We start from the raw sequence: 20,152 nt of genomic DNA on the forward strand, positions 1-20,152 counted from the left end.
GCGTACAGGGTTTTGCCATAGTCCAGTGTGCTGGTTATGAGTGCGTAGGTGACAGTCTTTCTGCAGTCGGGGGGGGGGAGGGGGAATCCACTTGAAAGTTTTGCAGAGGACGCGCAGGCAGTTGAAGCTGGTAGAGGTGACGGCGTTGATCTGGCAGTTCACAGAGAGGAAGAGTCGAGGATGATGCCGAGGTTTCATGCATGGTCTGTAGGAGTGGGTGGGGTCCCGACGGCGGAGGGCCACAAGGTGTTGTCCCAGGCAGAGTTGCAGGGTCCGATGATGAGGACCTCGGTCTTTTCTGAGTTGAGCTTCAGGCTGCTGTCTTTCATCCAGGATGCCACGTTCTTCATTCCTTCCTGGAAGCAGAGTCGGGTGTGTGTGGGATCCTTCGTGAGTGAGAGGATGAGTTAGGTGTAGTCAGCATAGGATGCAATGCTGAGCCCGTGCTGTCTGACGATGGCGGTGAGGGGGGCCATGTAGATGTTGAAGAGCATGGGGCTGAGAGAAGAGCCTTGGGGTACTCTGCAGTTGATGTTGGTGGGTTTGGAAAGGAAGGGAGGGAGTCTGATCCTCTGGGTTCTGCCGGAGAGAAAGGATCGGATCCAGTCAAGTGCGGTTCCCTGTATCCCTTCGTCGTGGAGCCTGGCTGCAAGGGTGCGATGAGAAACAGAGTTGAAGGCTGCAGAGAGGTCTAGAAGGATGAAGGCCGCAGTGTGTCCCTGGTCGAGCTGCATGTGGATGTTGTCAGTGGCAGCGAGGAGAGCAGTCTCGGTGCTGTGGTTGCTGCAGAATCCAGACTGGGAGGAGTACAGAATGGAGTTCTCTTCGATGAAGGTGGTCAGCTGGGTGTTCACGAGTCTCTCGGTGACTTTGGCTGCAAAAGGGAGGAGAGGTATGGGCCGGTAGTTTTTCAGGTCAGTTGGGTCAGCCGTCGGTTTCTTGAGGAGGGGTTTGACCTCTGCCCATTTCCAGTCGTCTGGGAAGATGCCGGACATGAAGGAGGCGTTGATGGTCTGTCCCAGTTCGGGTACGATGGCGGCAGCAGCCTTGTGGAATATGTGCGGTGGGCAGGGGTCTGTAGGGGCTCCTGAGTGGGTTTTCTGCATGGAAGTGGTAATGTGTTTCACCGTAGAGGGATTCCAGGTCATGATGGTTGGTTTATAAACAACCGCAATGGACCGCACTCCGCTAGCTCCTCCTCCGGGTCGCCCCAAGGGAAGCTGGTACATGAAGTTCTTGAGTGGTTCACCCCAGTGGGTGCAAGTAAGTACCTGTTGAACTGATGATCTCTGATGGAGTTCTTGAGTGGTTCACCCCAGTGGGTGCAAGTAAGTACTTGTTGAACTGATGATCTCTAGACCCGATACATGTCCCGGGTTTTGAAATATCGCCCGAGACATGGCTCGGGTTTCGGGATAACTTCCCTCCTCAGTAGAGAAAATAGTTAGGGGTGGAAGAGAGGGCCGCCAAACAACCGTCAAGGGCCTCAGTGCCCGCACAGGCACGCAGGTGCGTCGTCCAGGAGCTCGTCAGCCCAAAGCTCAAAGGAGCCATCTTTATAAACAACCGCAATGGACCGCACTCCGCTAGCTCCTCCTCCGGGTCGCCCCAAGGGAAGCTGGTACATGAAGTTCTTGAGTGGTTCACCCCAGTGGGTGCAAGTAAGTACCTGTTGAACTGATGATCTCTGATGGAGTTCTTGAGTGGTTCACCCCAGTGGGTGCAAGTAAGTACTTGTTGAACTGATGATCTCTAGACCCGATACATGTCCCGGGTTTTGAAATATCGCCCGAGACATGGCTCGGGTTTCGGGATAACTTCCAACATGATGGTTGGTTTGTCAGCAGTGTTGGAGGGAGGGGAGGTGCTGTCTGGCGTTGGTTCGTAGAAATTGTCGTAGAGGGCCTTGTTCTTCAGGTGGAAATATGAGCTGAGCTTGTCGCAGTGTTGCTGGGAAGGTATGACGTCCGTGGCTTCAATGGGGGTTTTGTGAACTGCTGTATGACGTTGAACAGTTCCATGTTGTTGGTCGCGTTGCTCTGGACTTTGCCTCTTATGAAGGTCTGTTTGGTGTCGCTAATGCGCTGGTGGTATTCCTTCAGGGCGCTCCTGTGGTTGTTTTGTGATTCCGTAGTTTTCTGGTTACGCTAGGTTTTCTCTAGGCATCTGCAAGACGTCTGGCTCCCTGTAGTTCGGTGGTGAACCAGGTGGCCGTCAGTGGGCATTGTTTGGCAGGGTGTCGGAGGGGTGCGAGTTTGTCAGCGCAGCGGGAGATCCAGCGGTGAAGTTCTGTGGCTGCAGAGTTGGTGTTGGTCGTGGCGCTGGGGGGGTCTTGGAGGAAGGTGGTGGTGAGGAGTTCTTCTGTGACCTTGCCCCAGTTTCTTTGTGGCAGTTGCGGTGCGGGCTTGGGTGCGGTGGTGGTGTTGAAGGTGAAATGGACGCAGTGGTGGTCAGTCCAGAGAGGCTGAGTGGTGTGGCTGAACCAGATGTTCGTTCCCCCCGCGAAGATAGGGTCGAGGGTGTGTCCAGCTGTGTGTGTGGGCGTGTTGACCAGTTGCTTCAGTCCGAGGTTGGCGAGGTTGTCGATGAGAGCGGTGGTAATCAGGGTCGTTGGGGTTGTCGAGGTGGAAGTCCTCAGAGTCCTTCTGCAGATCCAGAAATTAAACTAAAGAGTGTGTCTGAGGATCCCATTTTCATACCGGATGCCTCCTTTGAAGTAGGAAAAGTTTCTAGAGAATTCCATTTGAAGTGCTTGAAGTTTTTTGACTCCCCTGTCCTGGCATGCGACAAGTCCATTGTGTGAAGGTTGAGCACAGCCTATTCAGTTGCAAGTGATGCTGCACCCAGCTCCATCCCCACACTGCCAGCTGATGGCCTATCCAGGCACACCTAATACCTCTATTTTGTGGCTGTCTCGGAGGAATAAAAGTCCAACTGCCAACTACACCCAGTCATGTGACTTAAGATAGGCTGCAGACACCAAATAACTGGGGCAGGGAAATGCCAATTTTCTAAAAGTGGTATTTTCAATATTGTAACTTGAAACCTGACCTTACCATTAAGGATGATTTTTAATTTCAATTTCTCAAACACCAAACATGAAATGTTCACCTGTTCCCAATCAAAAGTTAGGACTTATTTAATGTAATAAGGCAACCCAATGGGAGAGGTAAGCCTCGCAGTAGTGGAAAACTAATTTAGGAGTTTTTGAATATCACGACATGCAAAACTTAAAAGTACAAGTCCAACCTTTTAACTGCAATGTACCATGCCCTATGGGCTACCTAAGGCTTACCTTAGGGGTGACATATGCAATAATAGCGGCGTCTAAGGTGTAGTAAGGAGGTTATATTGCCAAGTCGAATTGCCAGTTAAGTGGATGATGCAGGACCACTAGCAACATTTAATTTACAGGCCCCGAGTGTATGGTGTACCACTCTACAGGAACGTATAAGTAAATTAAATGTGGCCATTAGGTATAAACCAATTTTACCATGTTTAAAGGAGAGAACACAGGTACATTTAGCACTGGTTAGCAGAGGTAAGGTGTACAGAGACCGAAGGCCAACAAAAACTAATTTTAGCAAAAGGTTATGGGCAAAGGCAAAACGTTTGGGGAAAGATCACCATAAGACTGACAGGTCTAACTCACATTAAAGAGACATGCTACTAAGTCAGTGGTAATCAAATACATGAAACTCACATAATCGTATTTCGCCTAGTTTTAATGAAAATATGCAACCCGTTGATAACATCCCAAAAAATGTTAGGTAGTCGTCTTTTAAAAGTGCATTTAGAGAGGTCTTAATAGCTGCAGATAGTATTATTGTCTGCAGATAGCCTACAGGACCCTTAAAACGGAAGTCATTCAGTAGAGCAACAGCACGTACATATCCTTAAGTGGTATGAGTACTCAATATTGCAGGCAGAATTTTACAAGACACCATATAGCACAAAGCAATGAAATACAATGTGCACTGACAACTGATCAGTTAAGTGCTGGGTTATCGTAATAAATATATAAGACAATAATATTAACATAACAATAGTAATTTGTTTTTATATTGTACTTCACACACCTGTTTATGACCTTGTCGCCTGTAGATTATTGCATGTTTCAATGGCGAGAAAGCAACTCACTGAATTATCATGCTAGCACCACAGTACAGAGTAAAGTAAGCCGCCTTCATAAATTCCTCTGGGCACACTTTTCCCCTCATTGAGGAAAAGAATCCCTTTGTAAAAGAAGTGAAGGCTGCCAAGTATCACCGGTAATGACCACTTTAACAAACATTGGCAAAGCCAAAAGGTCTTGACGTTTGACTTTGCAGATTTATAGGCTTTCTTAATGCTTTTCACCAGAATGGAGAAAAAAATGGTTTAGCCAAAAACAGAACAGCAAGCGCAAAAAAAAAAAAGATAATGTGGATGTAGTTTCCATTTTTTTATATTTACTATTCCAAGGTGGCAGGGGTTAAATAAATAAAAATCTGAAGGGGAAGTAACAGAGGAGCTTGGGGTATGGCAACACAGAGTGTAGAGCAGAAAGCACCACATGGGGGAGAGAGCAAGAAGTTCCCCGAATGTAAGCAGTAGAGGGATACAAGTCATCCAATCAACAGGAAGATAAGCCAGCTATGTTCGGGGGAGTGGACGAATACACAAAAAAGAAGAAAAGCAAAGGAAAAAGAAGAAAGCAAATGAGTGACAAGAAAGTCAACCAATTATAAGAGGGCTGTCCCAAAGTCCTCTTTAAGAATTGGTATTGTCCACAGTGGGTCTTATGTCAACAGAATGCAGACGAGACCTAAAAATAAGAAGCAAGCCGATTTATTTGAGTGCACCCATTTTAGCACCTTTGTTGGGAGTCCATGGACTAGACCGCCCGTACTGGGGAAAGTCGTCCCTTTGCTGTTTTTTCTTTGAGCCTTAGTAAAACATTGCTCACTGACTGTGATAAGGAAAATTACTGAACGTACATTGAGAGATTACAAGTTCCAAGAGCCAAATTATTCACAAAGAGGAGGCTCTAGGTATCCTGCCTGGAGGCACACACTTTACAAACAAATGGGAAGAACTATGATTTTATAAGGTCTGCGATACACTTTTTAAACTACTTACATTTGAATATCTAGCAAAATGATGAGTAGATAAACTAATCATTGGGTGTTCGATTAGGATATCTGTGTTGGAAGACAGAGCATGGAACTGTTTTCAACACAGAGGTAAGTAAAAAACACCTAGGTAAATACATGTCCTGTTTCTTCTCATTTCTAGACAGAAGTTGTTTATCCCTACCTCGGGCCTACTTACCGTGCTTTACTTTTAAGGACTACCAAATTCGTAAACAAGAAATACCTTTTCCCATTATAGTAGTGACATTTATAGACTTAGACTTAAAATTTAATACCTGGTTTTCAATGAAAGAATTCATTCTCTGTAACATTCCTTCACAGGTAAACTCGTAAGGCAAATACGGCTCATTCTGTAAAGAAAGAAGACAACCTTATTGACAGATACAAGAATTTCTCGACAAGTACATTTTTAAACCTAATTGGGCTGTCTTGTAGTATAGGATCGAAGTTGTAGCCATGTGATTACCATAAAGTTGTCACTCATAATCTAATCATTAAAACTGTAAAGAGACGTCTGTGAAATAAATGTGTTTTCAGATGCTCAGAGAAGATCAGCCTGTTCTCTCAACATGGAGCCTCCCCCAGCGACTCACTTCAGCATTCTCAGAGCTCTGAAATAGACACGCAGTGGCACCAGTGCTATGCAAAGGAAATTAAATCAGGTAAAATAATATTTCACTCAACAGAAGCCAAACAAGCTGAAATTTGCATTTCAATTAGAAAATCTATGCTCGTCAAACTGCATTACATAAGTATCTTCCCAGAATATTATGTCTTTAGTATTGTGATACAATATCTTAGCAAAATATCGCCAACCAAACATCGAAGTGAATATATTTAGGTAAGTGTAGGTTTACTGAATTAATTCCGTGTATATGCAAATGTGTAGTTATAGTTAGTTCAGCGTTTCCGTAGAAAGAATGCTTTTTTGTTTCTCTAATAAGTTTTTCATCGTTTGACAAATCTTCACAAAACTTTCCAAAAACAAAAAAAAGGTCATCTACATCAGCTCCTGCCAGGAAAGTTTTGGGGTGATCAGTCAAGCTAGGTCTGGGAAAAGGGGGGTCCAAAAAATTTCCAGAGGGAATTTTAGACAGCGCACAGCCAGAGAGTATAGCTGCCAAGTTACCAACTTGCTTGTGTGTGACATTTCTATGGTTTTAGTTGGCATACGAGGGGCCCTCTACTGTGAATTGTGTGACACTGAGTTACACTTTCTTGCAAGTAAACCAAAATAATGACCAGTATTTGGGTGACTTTCTGAGTTTTCTGTTACTGCACCCAGACATATCACACATGAATTAATATATGCCTGAAATAAACCAGGCCTATTGGTTTTGCCAGTGCATGTTAGCAGTATATGATTCATGAGTAATGTCAATGACTCTGTTATTAACAGTTAGGATTGAAAATGTTACAAATATTAGACCCTTGATCATAATTTAAAGTCTGGGAAAATATGAACTGTACTTCCTCACTTTGCCACTGGATTCAAGCTAGCCTGGCTGATGAGGGATGTTACCCCGAAACCGGTCCCAAGATGCTTGCTTCCGGTCCAAGGAAGACCTGGCTTGGCAGTTTGGGATGAGCTGTTCCCATGAGGAATAGGGTCAAGGGTCTGAACTGGGGTGGCGAAGTGAGCTAAAGAGCGATGATGGATTCAACCTAGATCCTTGATTGGGGATGAGTGTCTGAAACGTTTCAGGGCTCTGTACATCATCGCCTTGTGTTTCCAGTACTTGTGACCACTATAATCTGTACTTGTCTACTTATCACTTTGTCACTCTATCACCTGCACAGTGCCTACACCAGGAGCACCATTTATAAATGAATGTCTTTCTGTAAATTTGCTTTGCTCTAAAATGTGTCCTTATATTATGATTTCATTTGATTGGTTTTACTCAACTAAGGGGTCTGCTCTAGCTTGTGACTATGCTCCCACAAACAATTACTCCTAATAAATTAATCAGAGGGAACCAACAATTCTTACATTATTTAATTACCTCGGTTCCTAGGTATATGGGGATGCCATCTGGCAATTATTGTTAAACTGGTGCAGTTTGCTTTACTTCCAGGGCCTTTTTATGTTGCACAAAAGACCTGGTAGTTTTTACATTCCCGATTTACAGTTTACTTTAGTTCTATGATAAATCAGAGAGATACCTGCTGTCATGCACAGAAGAGTATATTGATAAATGACTAAAAGTTTCATCCTTCGTAGAGGTAGCTACCGTCCCTGTGGACAATCCGCAGTGAAAATAAGAAATATTGAGAAATTAGAATAACTCCACAAAAAGGAAATACGTACTCAAATGCATGGCCACCTATAGACCTCAACAGGATTTCAGCTAAAGTATGAGCTTGCGGTTTTTGTAAATCATCCCAAATTCTGTGAGAATTTTAGCTTTGTAGCCAAGAACTGCTCTTGTCACTGGATGGAACTTTAGGTCGACACAGTACAAGAACATGCACGCAGATTGGAAAAAGAGATGGTTGATCTCACAAAAGAGATTTTGTATAACTAGGCACTAATTGATGCTAAAGAAGCACTATCAGCTTAGAAAAGACTATCTAATTTTTAAAATAATCACCCAGCAAAAAATATAGACAAAATAGCTAAACATATCACAAATTACAACAAAATCAATATTTAACCCATGTTTGCCTGATTATTATTACCAACAGGATGAAGGTGGTAGATTTACTAACCAGGGTTCTCAACACCTCAGACATTTTGTTACATTCTCTAAAATTCCAATATCTGAAGGGTCGAACACTAAACAACAACCAGGTACAAGTGCTGCCCAGCTGCCTCCCAGTCTTTTTGAACGGACACTTTTTTTTGTCTTTTATTTTTTTTTTAAGAGCTCCAGAAACACAAAGGCCCCAAAGGCAGGGTCTCCAACAGAGGATGCCAGTGTTACTGCGGTAGCAGTGGCAGAGGCACCGGTCAGGTTTCTATCAAAAAGGCATGCACGGAGAGACAATCCACAGACAGAATTAAGAGTGGAAGAGGGACCCAACCGAACAGTACCACTACCAGACATGGGTCCAGTTTTCAATTTGTCCAAACACACTCTTTCAAACTCCGAACTGTCCATGCTTAGGCTCAGACTACACTTTGTACCCACCACCAGTCAGGATTTGTTCTCCCTTAGGATGGAAATGCAAAGATTTATCAGCAAAAGTAGACTCAGGCACTATATCTTTATTCACGATCACATGATGTGAAGGATTATGTCCAACATATGCATTCAATCCTCCATCACAAAGGATCCCAGGGGAGATCACTGCATTTGAAAAAGTGATTCCCAGAGATTTTGACTGCTTAAGTCTACAACACAGATTCATAGGTTACAATATAACACATGAAGAAGACCAGGCTCTAAAAATACTACAATGCAATCATAACAGTGGTCAATCAAACAGACAAAATTGGTGGCATCTTCCTACAGGACTATAATACATACTTCACTTTAGTTCTTAACCAGTTATCTAATGAACAACATTACATCAAACTAAAAGGTGATCCCATCGAAGATATTCTGGAACTTATCAATTACACCACAATGGAGGCAATGGCTAAAGGATTCTTGGGCAAGGAAGAGTTCGAATTCCTAAATAAAAACAACCAAGATAACCACTGTTTATACTCTTCCCAAAGTCCACACAAACTGGAGACTACACTAGGCAGACCAACAGTGTCTGGCTGCAGTTCCATTCTGGAACTGCTTTGTCAATATATGGATTTATTTCTGAAATGTTTTATACCTGAAACACGTGTCTTCATTAGGGATAGAGTGGACTTCATACAACATATATTGAAGGTTTTCTTTTAAACTATAACTCACACATATTAATACCCATGGATATCCGTGAATTTTCTTGAGTAATACCCCCGGTTGCCAGTAGGTGGGGTTCTTCGGCTCCACATGGTGTTGTCCGCACCCAAAGTGACATGCGCAGTGCCTATAAAGGGCCACCCCAGTCAGACGTCAGATATTTTTTTCGCAGAGCCACAAAATACAGTGAGCACTGGTGTGGAAATCTAGGGCCCTGGAAGGGGAAAGCCCTGTACCTAGAAATTTGTTCACATAGCGGGAGGATGGGTGGGTTGGTAAGGAATCTATGGCTAGATAGAGTCTCAACCAGATAAGGCGTTAAAGAGGTAAGTTATTTGTTAATCGGATAGAGACTTTCCTAACAGCAGATTCCTTACCTTAGAATAGATACCCAAACAATACTTCCCCGGATTGGGTCTGCTAAATAATTTCACACATAGAAGTTCTGCAGGACCAAAATGGCAAAATGCCCTTGCCTAAGGACCTGACTGTCCAGGCAGTAGTGTTCAGTATACATGAGCAAGGAAGCCCATATTGCTGCCCGGCAGAAGTCCAGGACCAAAACTCCGTGTGCTAACATAGTGGTTGCAGCTTTAGCTCTGGTGGAATGAGCATACAAAGCATCAGGGGGCTGCTTCTTAGCCAATGTGTAACAGACTTAGATACAGAACACAATCCATCGTGAGATGGTCCTCTTCTGTACTGCCCGACCTTTCTTCTCTCTGACATACCCCAAGAAGAGTTGGTTGTCCACCCGCAACTCTTATGTGCGGTCAAGGTAGAACGACAATGCTCTTTTTGTGTCCAGATGGTGAAGTTGCTCCTCTTCCTTAGGGGGAGCTTAAAATCTAGGCAGTGATTGACTGGCCTGCATGGAAGGGAGTAACCACTTTCATTAGAAAGGAAGCTCTCGTACGAAGCACCAGTTTGTCTGGGTAGATACTCAGGTAAGGAAGCTGGGATGAAGTTGATTGAACCTCACAAACCCTCCAGGCAGATGTTGTAACTGCAAGAAAGGCTGTCTTGTTGGTAAGGAGCATACGTGGACAATTGTGCAGGGGCTCGAAGGGAGCACACATAAGGAAAGTGAGGACAACATTGAGGTCCCAGTTAGGCAAAAAGGGGAAGGTGGAAACATATGTTTTAAACCATTCGGAAACCTATTTACAATGGAGGATTTGAAGAGAGATGGCTGGTCAGGCAACCGCAGAAAAGCTGAGATAGCAGTAAGATAGCCTTTAAGAGTGCCCAAAGCGGAGCCCTGGCTGGGCAAGGGAGAGAATGAAAAGGAGAACCTGAGAAAGAGAGGCAGAAAGGGGATCTGTTGTTCTGTACACCATGCCACAAATGTTCCCCAACAACAGGCATACACTGTCTCAATGGAGGGATGCCTGGCTGCCAAGGTAACATCACAGACGTCAGGTGGAAGGTCAATAGCGGTCAACTGTTGACGCTCAATCTCCATGCAAGAAGGCGGAGTTTTGATGGGTTCGGGTGGAGAACTCTCCCCTGCTGCAACAGAAGATCCTCCCGGAGGGGCAGCCTGATTGGAGGACCAACGACCATGCTCAACAGCTCGGGATACCAGACTTTCCAAGCACAGTCTGGAGCCACAAGGATGACTTGGGCCTGGTCATTCCTGATCTTCTTGAGAACTCGGGGCAGGAGTGGTATGGGAGAAAAAGTGTACAGGAGGCCTGAACTCATCTCTAGAGGAAAAGCGTCTACGAGCAAGATCCGCCTTGGAAACTCCCCTTTGGGTTTGCTTTGTTTGCCCTAAGTTGGCAGGGTATGCCCAGACGTGGGTCCCTTGCTCACTTTGCCACTGGATTCAAGCTAGCCCGGCTGATTTTTTTTTAAACATGTTTTTATTGGCTTTTGTTAGTAATTTCATTACATATCATTGTTGGATGACAATATCGCAGAGTACAAGTGTCCAATCAGGTGAGATCAATCATCACGTTTACAATAACCTTCACCACACTCATGTGCAGTGTAACCGGTGTTTGCCATACTATATAATACAAACCAGGGAAGGGAGGGGAAACTAGGGGCAGCCATGGACCGTCAGAGAAGGGTCAGCCAGACTACAGCTCAGGTGGACTGTAGGGCAACTGGTGAAGCAGCGCATTGGGAACCCCAGGGCGGGGTACGACTATGCAGGTGGACATACGGCATGGGTGCAGGCCCCGTAGCAGCGGGGAGAGGAACCTGGTCCCCCTAAGGTGAGTGTGCAGTATTAAGGGGGGTCGTCACCTGGGTGGGTTTGTGTCGCGCGTGGCTGTGTGGCAGTATGGGTAGTCGCGGTCGTGTTCTGGTCAGCTAGGGGTTGGGATTGTTTAAACTGATGCATTAGCAGCGCCCACTCCAGGGAGATCGGGGTTTTGCGTATGCCCTTCGCCTCCTCCTCCCGCAAAGCGTCCTCCTCAGCCGCAGACCACTTGAGCACCGCCCCCCTCCATGCCGCCATCGGGGGGCCCGTAGGGGAGCGCCAATTCATAGCTATGCATCGCTTAGCCAGGAGGTGTGCTAATGAGACAAATCGTATAGGTACTTTGTGCCGCTGCTTCCGACCCATTATTCCCAGTGCGCAGTACTCCCAGGTGTCTAGATGGGGCAACCCCGTGAGCTCACGGAGGGTCTCGTGGATAGTCGACCAGTAGATTTGGATCCCCGGGTAGGACCAAAACATATGGAGGAAATCTGCATCCTGCGCCTGACAGCGGGGGCAGAGGAAAATTGTATCGGGATAGAAACGCTGGAGGCGCGCTGGGGTCAAGTAGGCCCTGTGGAGAATGTAATATTGTATATTTTTGAAACGGGCGTTCCGAGACACTTTTTTGGGAAATTCGAGTGCCCTGTCCCATTCGTTGTCATGAAACGCCCGTCCCACCTCCTCCTCCCAAAGGGTCCGCAGGGGCGCCAATGATAGGGGCGTCAACTCTCGAATGGACTTGTACAGCCAGGTGGTGAGGTGACGACCCCGTCCCATTCGCAGTATCGTGTGGAGGACTGGATGCGTGGGGGGCTCTCCTAGTGTGAGATCACAGTGCGGCAGAAAATGACTAAGGAGCTAGCGGTGCCGCAAGAATTGTCCCGGGGGGAGATCGTATTCATCAATGAGTTGTTGGAATGGTCGGAGGTGTCCCTCCGCGAATAGTATTTCTGCCTCGGTGACCTCCCGAGATGTCCACTCCCGAAGCATGGCAGGGGTGAAGAACCGGGTGTTTTTGGGCCAGCCCACCAGCGGGAGCAACGGTGAATACGAGGGCCTATCTGGTGCGAGTCGGTGTATGCGCCGGATGCACCCCCGGGCCACCTCCACCTGGAGGGGGTAAGTCCCCGTCGGGCGGGATCCCGGCACAAGCAAACGGCATAATTCCGGTGTCGTTATCCGACCCGCGGTCGTGTATGTTTCGGACGTGTGCCTGCCGGCGGTCCAATAGGAAAGCCATTGGAGCTGCGCCGCTAGGAAATAGGCTTCGAATGAGGGAGCTCCGAGACCGCCTTGTGTCGTGGGTAATTTCAGTTTTGCCAGTGCGATTCTATGTCGCCCCTTGCCCCATATTAGGGAGCCAAGGAGGGTGTCCAGATCTTTGAAGAAAGAACGAGGTGGTATCACTGGAAGGTTAGTAAAGTAATAGAGTAGACGCGGGACCAGCACCATTTTCGCTAAGGCCACGCGGCCGATCGGGGCTAGTGGGAGCTGACGCCAAAACCCGATGGTGGAACGTATGGAGGCGAGTGCCCTACGATGGTTACCCTCAAAGATGTCAGTGGGTGAGTGATATAGGCGAACCCCTAGATAGCGAGGGGCCTCTGCCGTCCAGTTTAATCGCTGATCACCAATCCACACTTCCCGAGGGGCAGAGTCGGGGTGGAGGGGATAGACCACAGATTTCTCCCAGTTCACCTTCAAGCCTGAAGCTTCCGCGAATTCGGTCAGAAGGAGTCCGAGTGGAGTTAGATCCGCGGCGATGTCCCGTATATACAGGAGGAGATCGTCGGCATACAGTGAGACACAGTGCGTGGCGTCCGCGAGCGGTATGCCCCAGTCCTGCCCCTCCCTTCGGAGACGGATAGCCAAGGGCTCCACAGCCAACGCAAATAACAGGGGCGCTAGGGGGCAGCCCTGTCTAGTGCCCCTGTGTATTGTGAATGCCGAAGAAATACGACGTCCAATGCGGACTCGGGAAGTGAGCTTAGTGTAGAGAAGGCGGGTGTACGCAACAAGCTTGGGGCCAAAGCCAGCACGCTGGAGGGCCGAGAACAGGTACTGCCACGTCAGGGTGTCGAAGGCCTTCTCGAGGTCTAAGATCAGGCACGCCGCTCTGGGGAAGCGGTCACCAATCTGATCCTGGATATGGAACAGACGCCGTATGTTCTGAGAGGTATTCCTGCCCGGTACGAATCCGCATTGGTCAGCGTGTACTAGCGGACATACCACCCGGGAGTATCTTTCAGCCAATATTTTCCCTAAAATTTTACAGTCGGCTGTAAGGAGCGTTATGGGCCGATAAGACGCCAACAGCTGTGGGTCGCGGTTGGGCTTCGGGAAGGTGACTATTACCGATTCTCTCATGGAGCTGGGTAATTCGCCCGCGTGCAGTGCTGTGTCCAGTACCGTCGATAGACGGGGGGCCAGCAGGGAAATAAAGGTGACGTAGTATTCCAGCGGGAACCCGTCCAAGCCCGGGGCTTTGTTTCGGGCCAATGTGCGTATGGCCTGGGTGATCTCAGAGGTACGTATCGGCGTGTCCAGGTCAGTTTTCTCTGCAGAAGATATCTGTGGGAGAGGCAGAGGGTCAAGGAAGCGATCGATCATCCCCTGACTCCATGCTCGGGGCCTATCGTAGACCACCGAGTAATATTGACGGAATTCTTGAAGAATCTCGTCCTGAGAGTGTACCAAGACGCCGTGTTGCGTATATATGGACGTGATGGGTCGAATCTCCGTGTCTTGTTTAGCTAGCCACGCTAGCAGCGAGCCCGTCTTGTCGCGGTCTTTGTGCATTCGAGTCGCATATGTCCGAAAATTGTATCGCCGCAGATCCGCGCACGCTCCCTGATATTCCGACTTGGCATGTACGATCTGCGTCGCCACCGCCACCGATTGGTCGGTGAGTTTTGTGGCGTTGGCAAGCCGTTTCTCGGCTTTATCGAGGGCCTGTTCCAGGGTGCGTTTCACCCCGACGCGCTGTTGAATGCAGTCTCCCCTGGCCACCACCTTGAAGCTGTCCCACTCGATTAGGGCGGAAGAAGCCGACCCCGTGTTTCGGGCAAAGTATTCTCGGATACTACACTCTTGTTCGTGGGTGAAGACCGGATTCGCCAGGCAATCGCGCGGGAGGCGCCATGTGGGGACAGGGGGGTGTGGGGGTCTCCATTGAAGACTTAGTACATGTGCATCATGGTCGGATATGACTCTACCCAGGTAATCTGTGTGGCGGACCTGAGGGAGTACCGCTGCCGTGCACAAGAAGCGATCTAGTCTGACACGAAGGTTGTGGGGAGCTGAGTAGAAGGAGTACATGCGTGTATGAGGGTAGTGCAAGCGCCATACATCTGTGAGTGACCAGTGTGCTACCCAGGCCTTAAATCTATCGATGTGTCTGTAAGTAGGGGAGCGTGGTAGGGGGGGGCATGAGCGGTCCATGTCGGGATCTAGGACGCAATTATAGTCTCCCCCGAGTATCCAGGGCACGTGTGTGAATTGGGCGAGGATTTTCGTAAGTCGGTCCCAAAACCTATCCTGATCAACATTCGGGGCATATATGCTGCCCAATAGGACGGCCTGTCCGTCAAGCAGCCCCTCCAACAGGACAAATCTACCCTCCCCGTCTACCACCCGCTGGAGCTCTCGGAACGGAGTACCTGGTCGGATCCAGATCAGCGCGCCGCGGGCAAATGATGAGTAGGTTGTAGCGCAAATGAGGCCCCGCCATTTTGCCTGCACCCTGCCCACCTCCGCTGCATTAAAGTGGGTTTCTTGCAATAGGAGTATGGATGCCGTTTGGCGCTTCGCGTAGGCGTAGATCGCATAGCGCTTGCGGGGGGTGTGAAGACCGCGTGCATTTAACGTAAGTATGTTAACGTCCGTTACACTCGTCCTCTGTGCCATGGGTAGTATGTCTAGTGTGCGGGCCGAGGGAGCTGTCGGTCCGAGTGGTCGCTATGTGGGGACCTAGGGGTTCGCTGCGCCGCTGCTGAGTAACGAACCAGTGATCCCGGTCGCTGGGGCTGTTGATCGCGTGGGTGCCTGGTGCCATGACGTGTGGGGTGTGCAAGCACTGGGTAAGAAACGGTGTGCTAGGGAGGGAGTTGGGATTATGCTGAACTGGGGGAACCAACTGCGGAACTGGGGTCGGGAAACGTTCCCAATGCAAAGGACCCATCGCCAGAGACGATGCGTCCAAACCTGCGCTCCCTAAGACGGGAAGTACAACAATGTATGATGGGGGCGGCGGTGTGGGTGCGTAAGACGATACACGGATCGGGCCTTTAGAGGATAAGTGAGCGTTGCTCGCATCGTCAATTGAAGGGCCAAGGTGTCTAACGCTAGGGAGTGAGACGTGAAGATAACCACCCTCGTTAGGCAGTTTCCCAGCAAACCCCTCTTACGGTACAAGAGTCCTTGATTGTCCATCCAGAATGAGGTCCGCTGTCTGAGGAGTGACCAGAGGGGGTGTCACAGAGTCTCCGCCCGACAGGGAGCCATCGCTGTCATTCTCCCCCTCAGATGTGAAGATGTGCGGGGGTCGGTCTATGTCGTCCTGCTGGGAGGGCGTCTGCAGATTGATCACCGCCTGCAGGGCCTCCCTCCTTTCCCTCACAATCTGTTCCAGGTCGGGAGAATCTTGGGTGCGCAACTTGGTCCCACCACTTGCACCACCGCGTGGGCGCTTCTGAGTGCGTCTCCTGGGTCGGGATAGTTTGGGGTTCGGGTCTCTTATGGTATCTGCTCTAGACTGCTGCGAGCAGTGTTGATCCGTCCAATCCTGCGCTTCCGAGGCGGTGGTGAAGAAGACAGTAGAGCCATTATGGATTATCTTGAGGCGGGCTGGAAAGAGCAAAGAGTACTGAATTTTATTCTCCCGGAGGCGGCGTTTCACGTGTAGGAAGGAAGACCGTTGCTGCTGCACCGCTCTCGCGTAATCCGGGAAAACCATGATCCGCTTGTCCTCGACCTGTAGGGCGCCTGCCGCTCGTGCCGCACGCAGCACCGCGTCCCTGTCCCGGTAGTGGAGGAACTTCGCTAACATCAGTCGTGGAGCCGCGCCCGGCGGCGGCCTACGGGCTGGGACCCTGTGAGCCCGTTCCAGTGAAAAGAATGCAGATCGGTCCTTCTCGGGGGTGAGGGACTTTACCCAGGTTTCCATGTATTGCAGGGGGGTCGTGCCTTCGATTCCTTCCGGCAAACCCAGCACGCGAATGTTACAGCGTCTCGAGCGTCCTTCCAAATCGTCCGCGCGTTCCTCCATAATGGTCAACCGATGTAGGACCTCCTGCAGCGACTTCTGGTGGGCCCCGACCATAGGTTGCAGCTCGGCCACCGTCTTTTCCCCATCTTTTACTTTGTCCGCCAGTTTGCGGTGAGCGTCGCGGATAAGGCTGATGTCCGTTGCCAGGGTCCCGAGTCTCTCCTCCATAGAGACTCTGGAGAGCTCGATGGCCGCGAGGACCTGATCCAGCTTGGCTGAGATCGCGGGATCGGCCCGTGGTGCCTCTGTGTTCACCCATGTCCGAGTCTTTGGCATGTTCTCTGGGGCTGTTTCAGGTACCGCTGTGTGTTGGGTCGCCCTCGGTTTCCCCATCCTGGCGGCCGGGGCAGCGGTTGCAAGCGCGTCGTTGATTCAGAGGTTCCCCTTTGAGGCTAACTTGACTGAAGTCCACCTCCGCCGCCGTCGATGGTCGTGGTGCCCCCGGGGGTCGGGCACCCTCCGGGAACGCCGCTGTGTTCCTCCGTATGTTGTCCGGGGATTAAGGGGCTCTCCGTCCACGTACGAGAGTACGCTCTATCCCGGTGTCATACCACCGTGCCGGCGTTGGGCCACCGTCTATGCCAGTGCAGATTATACTGGGAGCCACTCAGCTGTGGGGCACCCCTGCGAATGCGCCGACACGGGGACGCAGCTCACCCCACTCGCGCCAGCATATTGCGCATCATATCACCGGCACCCAGCAGAAAGTCAGGCGCCATCTTAAGGTCAGGCGGACCGGCTATGATGGGAGGATCGTGGGGGCCCGTCACCAGGCCGAGGGTGAACAGCTGTCTCCGCTATCCCGGGACACAGGGTGAGGGGGGGGCCACCGCCCCGAACCGGTACCTCAATGCGGGATCCGCGTCTGAGTCCGCCGCCGGAGGAAGGGTCGTCCCTGACCCAAAAAGGCCGCTCGTCCCCTTCCCGGGCTCCGGGACCTGCAGCGGACGCGCACCTGGGAAGTCCGGCTCCCTCCGTCGTCCCCCGCGCGGGGGTCGGTGTTGTCTGCCTTCCTGGTGTGAGGGATGGTGAGCCAGGGGCCGCACCGGGCCCGAGGGGCCTCGAATGCACCCCCTAGTCCGCTCCTCCGGACCGAATGTCCGCCATCTTGTAGCCCAGAGCTCCGATCTGGCGACCGCACTGCCAACGGTCTCCGCCGCCGCTTGCCTCCAGCGTTGCGTTCCTGGCAAGCACTCCGGCAGACCCAGGATCCGCTCCGGTGCCCGGTGCTCGTTTTCAAGGTGCGAGCAACGCCTGGAATCGGGTAAGTTACTGGCCCGATCACGGAGCCTCAGCACTCCACAGCCGCCATCGTAGCCGGCTTGGCCACGCCCCTCCAAGCTAGCCCGGCTGATGACGGACGATTAGCCAGAAACCGGTCCCAGGATGCTTGTTTCCGGTCCACGGAAGACATGGCTTGGCAGTTCGGGCTGGACTGTTTCCATGAGGCACAGGGTCAGACTGATTTGCATATGGCCATGTCTGAACTGGGGTGGCTGAGTGAGCTAAAGAATGATGATGGATTAAAACCAGATCAGTTGACTGGGGATGAGTGCTTGCAATGTTCAACACTCCGTCCATCATCCCCTTTGGTTTTGCTTTGTTCGCCCTAAGTTGGCAGGGTATGCCCAGACGTGGGTGCCTTGCTCACTTTGCCACTGGATTCAAGCTAGCCCGGCTGATGACGGCTGATTAGCCAGAAACCGGTCCCAGGATGCTTGTTTCCGGTCCAGGGAAGACATGGCTTGGCAGTTCGGGCTGGACTGTTCCCATGAGGCACAGGGTCAGACTGATTTGCATATGGCCATGTCTGAACTGGGGTGGCGGAGTGAGCTAAAGAATGATGATGGATTAAACCCAGATCAGTTGACTGGGGGTGAGTGCTTGCAATTTTCAACACTCCGTCCATCATCCCCTTTGGTGTTGCTTTGGAAACTCCTGCATGCAGAACTGAGGTCATTGCGAGTACTCAGGAGTGGTGAACAGATCTAACCAAGGTTCTCCACACTAATGAAAGAGAGTTTGCACCACCTACAGACAGAGATGCCATTTGTGATCTGCTAGGCACTTTCAGTGGAATTCTTCTGCTCTCACTTTCAGAGAGCCAGTCAGATATTTAACCACCAGGGAAATGCCCTGACATTCCAGCCATGTCCAGAGACGCAGGGCCTCTTCACAAAGGGTCCACAACCCCACCCCTTTTGTAGCAGTACCACATGGTGGTGGTGATGCCGTTAACACCTGCACTAGCCTTCCATTGATGGAGGGTAGAAAGGCTTTCAATGCCAGCCGAATCGCCCAGAGCTCCAACATGTTAATGTGGAGTCCAGGTTCCCCTGAAGACCAGAGGCTTCTGATCTCCACCTCTCCCAGATGGCCACTCTATCCCAAGAATTATGCAGGTGTCACCACTGTCACATATGGTAGGGGAAGGGAGAGGGGTCTGCTGCTAACCCAATCGTGGTTTGTTAACCACCACTGCAAATCTTGTGCCATTTCAAGATCTGGACTATGTCGGAGAGATTTCCCTGATGCTGTGCCCAATGGAACTTCACGTCCCACTACAGGGCCCTCATATGCTATCGGCATGTGTCACAAGCAGAATGCAGGCGGTCATAAGGTCCTGAAGCCTCACAGTCAGCCTCACCGAAATCCAGGATAGAGGTTGAAATATCGGTATCATAGTGTAAATATCCTGGACTCGCCGTTCGGTAGGACAGGCCCAAGTCTGTACCATGTCCAGAACAGCTCCGATGAAAGGAAGCAGGTGTGACTTCAGCACAGTGATAGTAAACCCCAGCAAAAGCAGGAGGTCCGCCATAGTCTGAAGGTGGGAAATGGCAGCGTGGGGTGAGTCTGCATTCAACAGCCTGACATCGAGATAGAAGACTGGCACACCAGATCTCTGAAGATGAGCTGCAAACACCGCCATCACCCTGGTGAACACCCAAGTGGTGCTGGTGAGTCCAAGCAAACAACAGCACACAGAAAGTGTTCATGGCCCACCTTGATCTGCAGGTAAAGCCTCTAGGGAGGCAGGAGGGGCATATGAACGTAAGCGTCCTGCAAGTGCAATGCTACCATCCAGTCTCTTGGGCCCAGGGCAGACAAGACCTGTTCAAGAGTGAGCATCTTGAACTTCTTCTTGAGGAAGAAATTGAGAGACCACAGGTTGGGGATATGATAAAGACCTCAGTGCTTCTTGGGCACCAGAAAGGAGCGGGAATAGCAACCACAACCTACTTCTGGCATTAGCACCCTTGGTCAAGAGAGCTGTCACTTCCTGGCAGAGAAGGGATTAGGATGTCCTCCGTCAGCCTGTCGTAAGTAAATGGAATGGAGGGAGATGTAAAGTGTAAGGGGAGGGATTAGTCCCTTCAAATGATCTGCAAAACCCACCTGTCTGATGTTATAGACCTCCAGTGGGCCAGGTGATGGCAAATCCTGCTGCCCACTGGGTGCGCAACATAGTAAAAGGGCAGTTGAGGAAGGTTTAGAGGCTGCGGCTGCTGGGAGGTGGAGGACTGACCCCAATGCTGGCTGCCTGACCCAAGGGCCTGTAGATACAGCATTCTTGGACACGCAGAGACTGTGAAGCTTGTGCCCCGCTGTGGCTGGGTGGGTACATCCGTGGCTGGAAGTCCCTTCAGGGGCCACAAAAGTAACAAAAGGCAAATTGGGGGTGGGGAGGAGC

General features: G+C 50.2%; 1 protein-coding gene across 1 annotated transcript in view; it reads right to left on the minus strand.

Annotated features, from left to right (window-relative positions):
- Positions 1–20,152, minus strand: part of MGAT5 (alpha-1,6-mannosylglycoprotein 6-beta-N-acetylglucosaminyltransferase) — a 603,388-nt gene that overhangs the window by 18,980 nt on the left and 564,256 nt on the right. Inside the window, exon 15 of the mRNA XM_085647328.1 lies at positions 5,411–5,485. Coding sequence (XP_085503454.1) covers positions 5,411–5,485 — 75 coding nt within the window. The remainder of the gene's footprint in view (positions 1–5,410; positions 5,486–20,152) is intronic.

The sequence above is a fragment of the Triturus cristatus genome, chromosome 3_2, assembly GCF_964204655.1.
Source record: "Triturus cristatus chromosome 3_2, aTriCri1.1, whole genome shotgun sequence".
Lineage (NCBI taxonomy): Eukaryota > Metazoa > Chordata > Amphibia > Caudata > Salamandridae > Triturus > Triturus cristatus.